Here is a 6,074-nt window from a genome sequence, read left to right as displayed (position 1 = left end):
AATAACGACGAGGACTGTTGGGTGGACCGGTGTGCCTGTGATGCATCCACGCTACGATGATGGGCTGGTAAATGATTAGAGGCTGTCATTATTCCGAATGATGGCGGTGTTGCAGGTGGGGTAGTTGATTCCGGCTGAAGCAGTCGGCGACGGCTCTGGTCATGCTCACTGTCACTATCAGTACGAGTGAACCAGGATCTCATGCAGATAAATCACTAATAAAAGGCATTGTCCTTGGCAGGGTGTTAGCGACAGGAGCAGTTTGAAAAGTGAAATGAAATCTCCAGTGTCAAATCAAATTTGAGAATTACTTCTTATCAGCAAGGGAAAACAGCTGTAGGCATATGTCGAAGCAGCAAAGCGTGTCGTACGTCGGCTTTCCACCTACGGTCGCACGTTGGCGTCATTTTGAGTAGTGCGGCTTTCCCAGAAGGCAGTCTCTAGCAGCGGTTACTTATTTCTGTCCAATAAAAAAGCGAAATTCGTCCAGGAAAGTACTGTCAGAAATGAAAATGTGAGCCTGAGATCATCCGTTTCACTTTTGGGTTAACATAAAATTATGAAACGAAGCATGAGCCTCGATTACTGGAATTACTGGGTATACCCAAAGATTAAAACTTACGATCTGAGTAACCGTCGGTAGCTAGTTCTATACCGGTAAGTTCATTTAAGCAGAGTTTTTGGAATTATTTTCCCGCCGAAGTTAAGCAAACATCTAGAACAAAACCTATATTACCGCGGCGCTCGGCTAGTTATATATGAAAGTTTGTATCTCGTCAGTGCGTAATAAAAATTTAGATTTCCTTTGCCTTTGAAGCCTTGTTAAAACAGCAAAGACATGTCTAAAAGTGACGTAACGGAATTCAAAATTAATATTACTAGCTCCCGATTGGCTAGCTACCACTACTTTCTTTCCACTATCACAAATTTCGTTGTCACAGTCGATTTTGCATTATCTTTGTCTAACCACAAGAGGCGAATTCGAAAATCTACAGGACGCAAACGATGGACACAGAGGGCTTCACGTCGCGCGCGTGGCTAGGCCATTGGGTCTCGGGTGAGGAGCAACCCGTGAACAATTACTACGAAGACCACAAGCTTATGGAAGGAGCGCTCATTAAGCTGGGCGACTATGCGCACTTCCGCTACTTTTTGCTGTTCCGCAACGGCCGCTTCTGCTACTACGAGCTACCGGTGCCGGCAGCAGCGCCCGGTGGTGAATCTGAGGGCCCCAGACGTGTGCACCTGACGCTCACGTCCAAACACTTGCGTGGTGTCATGATGCTCAATGCGTCGGTAAACGCCAAGGATTTGTCTAAGAGCGAGGACGAGTACGACGCCGATCTCATCAAGCGCGGGCTTGTGTTTAACCGCAAGAAGCTTGAGATGCAACTTACGGGATATTCGCCCACCGGTCAGCTCATGTGCTGGAAGCTGCGAGCGGGCAAGGACGCTGTCTACCTTAAGTGGGAACGCGCCTTCCGACTGGCCCTGCGTCCCATTTGGGTGCAGAACTCCAAGTGCTGCATGGTCTGCAAGAAGGAGTTTAGCTTTTTCATCCGTCCGCACCACTGCCGGTACGCTATGCTAAATGGTTTTTAAAGAGAGGCGTTTTCAACGTGCTGATTATCTTTGCAGCAAGTGTGGAACGTGCATGTGTGATGAATGCTCCGTGTTCGTCCCTCGTTTGCCCATACAGGGATACTACGACGAAGTGCGCATCTGTCGAGACTGCTCACCGATTAAGATCCAGCGATCGTCGCTGAAAATGGGCACGCGCGTGTTAGTGTACGGGATTTTGGTGGGCAGAGTGGTGCAAGTTGATGCTGCGGATGACTCAGTGGACGGGAGTGCATTCGTGAATGTGGAATTAGTGAAGAAAAACAACCAGCTACGTCGATTCGCGCTAGAGCACGTGGAACTGTACTCCGACGCGGTATTGTCGGCTAATCGCATCAAGAACGCCATTCGCCAGCATTTATCGTATGCTGTGTTTCGCACACAACTCAACTTCAACACGTGGAACCTGCTGGAGACTGTTCAAGAGCAACGCACAGTGCAGATGGTACGAATACTCAACAAATCGACGAGTATCAACGAGCTGCAATCGATGGTGCCGATGCTCGGTTCTTTGGACACGATGCAGTTCCCAGACGACGACGTCTCTGAAAAAGACCGCGTCAAGGAGTCACTCTCGCACTATCGCGGTGTACATGTGTCGTTCCCGTTGCGGTTGGACACTGTGAAGAAGCTGATCAATCAGTTTCGCAACGGGATTCTGCTCCATCGCGTTTTCGTGCGCCAGATTCTGGACGAGTCAGAGAAGCTGTTTCGAAAGATGCACGCTTCGCCAATGAACGAGATCGAGATTTCTAAGGGCGTGCAGTTGGTCGTAGTGGGAGATCTCCATGGGCAATTGGAGGATTTACTTACGATCATGGACAAGAATGGTGTCCCAAACAGCAAGACGTGGTTCCTCTTTAACGGCGACTTTGTGGATCGAGGATCACATGGGATCGAGGTCATTCTACTGCTGCTAATTTTCAAGCTGCTGTATCCCGACTATGTATTCTTGAACCGCGGCAACCACGAAGAACGAATGATCAATGAGGTCTTTGGGTTTGAAGACGAAGTATATACAAAGTACGGCACCGACATCGACGAGGTAGCGGGATGGAGTGGTTTGGGTACATCGATGAACTACTCGCCGATGAAGTTGTTCCAAATGTTTGAGACAGTTTTCGGTCTGTTCCCGATTTTCGCGCTACTTAATAAACGTGTCTTCATTGTGCACGGTGGTCTGAGTAACCACGAGGATATCACGATTGAGGAGCTGCTACAGCTTGACCACAGACGTGAAATTCCGACGCAAGGGACGAGTCGAGCCGACGAGGTGTTTACACATCTCTTATGGAGCGATCCGCGCGACGAGGATGGGTGGAAGCCGTCTAGCCGAGGTGCTGGCGTGGAGTTCGGTCCTGATATCACGAAAGCATTTTGCTATCGGAATGGAATAAGCCTCATTATTCGATCACACGAATGCCGAGAAGAAGGTTTCGACATTGTTCATGATGGATTACTTCTGACAGTATTTTCGGCGTCGAGCTACTGTGGTTCGCAGACGAATAAAGGCGCCTACGTTCAGTTGGAGTTGGGAGAAGACAACAAAGTGAAGCCGCATGTGGTGCAATTTTCTTCGCAACCGCTTCAAAAGTTGAAGGATGCGGGGCGAAATGAGTGGCGAAAGAAAGCTCAACGATTGGAGCGCAGAACGCTGATGTCCCTTGTGGAGATTATTTGCGAAAAGAAGCATGTCTTGCTATCTGCCTTTAACGAGCTCGATGCTAATGGGTTTGGACGCGTCACGAAGCTCGAGTGGAAGGCAACTTTACATAAGGTACTGGGCATAGAGGCGAGCTTTCTCTCGTACTTCCATCAACTCGCTGAGGAAGAGCAGGATGGCAGAGTCGACTACCAGAAATTTCTTAATCGGTACACTGTCGAACTGGACGGTGGCAATGTGGAGTGGAGACGCAGTCTCATCCGCAAGGTGTGGAAGGGATTCTGTCAAGCGCTTCCACGTCCCTCGGAAACGGATGCGGAGAAAATGACGCTGCAGGACAAGCTTCATTTCGCGTTCAATCTCTTCCAGCCCTCTCACCCTGGGGCTGCTAAAAAGGAACTGGCTTTGACATCTCTTTCAAAGACCGATGAAAACGGACCACCAAGTACTCCCGCTTATGGTGATAAACCAAAGGAAGATTACACGTGTAGTAATCTGGTCACGTACGAGGTGTTCCGGAACACTATTCAAGGCAAACTGCAGCTGGGTGATACTCTTTCCGAGCAACAAATCTTTGAGCTCATGCAGTACCTTGATCAGAACCACGACGGTGTGGTTGACTACCAGGAGTTTTGCTCATTCTTTGCCGAGTTCAGTCGCATGGACTATTTGCAAGAAATCTTTGAGGTGGACGACACGAAGGCTATTTCGCTGCTGAATCGTTGCGCCACACTTCTGCAGAGTCCCAACAAATTCACATCGCTGCGAGAAGCGTTCGATGTGTTTGACCACAGGAAGACAGGAAAACTGACCGTGGAGGACATTATGAAGGGAGCCCAGGAGTTGAACATGATGCCGGAGCTAGACAATGACGAAGCGCAGCTGCTCTTTAACTCGATCTTGCTCAGCTATTATGGCATTAATCAGCGCCATCAATGGGATTCGCTGGGCTTGGACTGGGTCGTGTTCGAGGACACATTCTCACCTGACAGCACCTTCCAGCGGCGTCTGTGGCTGACGAGTCTCGGAGCTTCAAACACGAATCTAGCAGCGCTCGACATTGCGGACGATGATGTGGCTCAAGAAGGACAGTCCTCAAAGAATCAGGCGTGGGCAGACACGTTCGTTGACAGCGTGAAACAGTCACTGCATGAGCAGCGCTTGTACATCAAGCTCTTGTTCCGGATCCTGGACCGGAAGCGGCACGGATACGTCTCCAAGCAGCAGTTCGTCGCCACCATCCAGGCCATCAACGAGGAGCACGGCGTGCCGCTAAAGCTATCACAGCTCGAGCAGTTGGCCGACGCCTTTGAACATCGTAAGGCAGTGCGGCGCATGTCGAATGCGGGGGACGATACAGAGGAGACACGAACATTCGTTTCCTACCCTGAGTTCCTGCGCAGTCTGCGTATCATCGACTTGGGGCCGACAGACGGCACTGCCACTTCATTGGAGTTGCAAGAGGCTACACACACGAGCAGCGGAGAGAACCGGTAGCAAGCAGCGTACATTTACTAGCATTGATATATACACTAGCCGAGCGCCGCCGCTACGCGTCAGTTGTTTAGTTTGCATTCTAGTTGTTTGCCCGCTTGCTTTGGCGAGAAATTTGTTCCTGGAAATGTGCCTAAATCGACTTCTTTAATTTCATAAATCTGGGTTTAATTTAGACCAGTCGCTGTAAGCTGAAATTATTTCTACAAAAGGCTGAGCTCTAATATCATGCTTAAAAAAATTATTCTAGTATCACAAGTCTTCGTAACGCCTGCTTGCCGGCGGATCGTCAGCCACAGTGCTGCGCTGGTCGTCGTCCAGTTCCGTATGTAGACGTCTATAAACACCCGTACGGGCCACCGCAAAGTAGCCGGAACCTTCGCTCCTTTTTATTGACAACTAATCTATGTCGAACTTCTACTAGCAGCTAACTGCGTGGTTCTCACCGTCCGACTCGTTCTTCGTTCTTCGCTCCTCGTTCGAGTCGCCACCACCGTTCGTGCAATCTGTTGACAAGCTGCTCAGATCCCACGCCAACACTCTCGCTCACTCCGAGACCCACACATGTCCCGTAGTGGCTCGTTCGTGCTCGCGCCGCCGTGAGCCTCCACCCGTCGCCATCTTGTTTGTGACGGGGTCACACAGCACCTTGCGCTAGAGGAAGTTATCTTCCGAGAGAATACAAACTCTCAGTGAACGGCAGCTCACAGGTCCCCTCTTTAGTTAAAGAGAGCGAAGTGACCTAAATAAGGTAGATTGTAAACTGAGTATATTTATAGGTAGGTTAAGTTTGGGTTTAATACAAACTATAAGTTACCTATAGAAATGCAATGTCGTTTGACCAATGGTTGGCTTTGAACGACCTTAATACCTTGTACCAAATATCCCGGAGTATGACGTGTCATACACCTGAAGTGTAAAGTGTCACACTTCATGTAACCAGGGTACACTTAGGGCTACGTACCCCGTTACATCCTCCCCCACTTAGGTTCGGTTTACCGACCAATCAGAGTGAAGAGGTGTTCGTCACAAACTCTTATTCTCAAAGTCGAAAACCATCGACTTGGCCGCGCGAGCGCGGCGGAGGCTCACTTCACAGTTAGAGCCTCGAGCAGCAACCTGTGCGCTCTTCGTCTAGGTCACCAATTCGACCGATACCATGCCTCGTGGCACTGCAAAGAGCGGTGCTAAGACACGCTCCAAGGCTGCTGCCGGTAAGGCGCAAGGCAAGAGCACTAAGCCTCACGGCAAAGGCTCGGCACTCAAGGAGGCTACTCAGGTGGCCTCCGAGGCGATC

The 6,074-nt window shown here is 49.9% G+C and overlaps 1 protein-coding gene across 1 annotated transcript; it reads left to right on the top strand.

The window, feature by feature from the left end:
• Positions 1–571: 571 nt before the first annotated feature.
• Positions 572–4,780, top strand: PITG_19257 (calcineurin-like phosphoesterase, putative; the record flags this gene model as incomplete). The annotated part of the gene is made up of 3 exons (XM_002997152.1): positions 572–639; positions 996–1,577; positions 1,639–4,780. The coding sequence occupies 3 exons, from the start codon at positions 572–574 to the stop codon at positions 4,778–4,780; spliced, it is 3,792 nt and encodes a 1,263-aa protein (XP_002997198.1).
• Between the last annotated feature and the right edge of the window lie 1,294 nt (positions 4,781–6,074).

The sequence above is a fragment of the Phytophthora infestans genome, genomic scaffold, assembly GCF_000142945.1.
Source record: "Phytophthora infestans T30-4 supercont1.84 genomic scaffold, whole genome shotgun sequence".
Lineage (NCBI taxonomy): Eukaryota > Oomycota > Peronosporomycetes > Peronosporales > Peronosporaceae > Phytophthora > Phytophthora infestans.
This window is presented reverse-complemented; position numbering and strand designations above follow the sequence as displayed.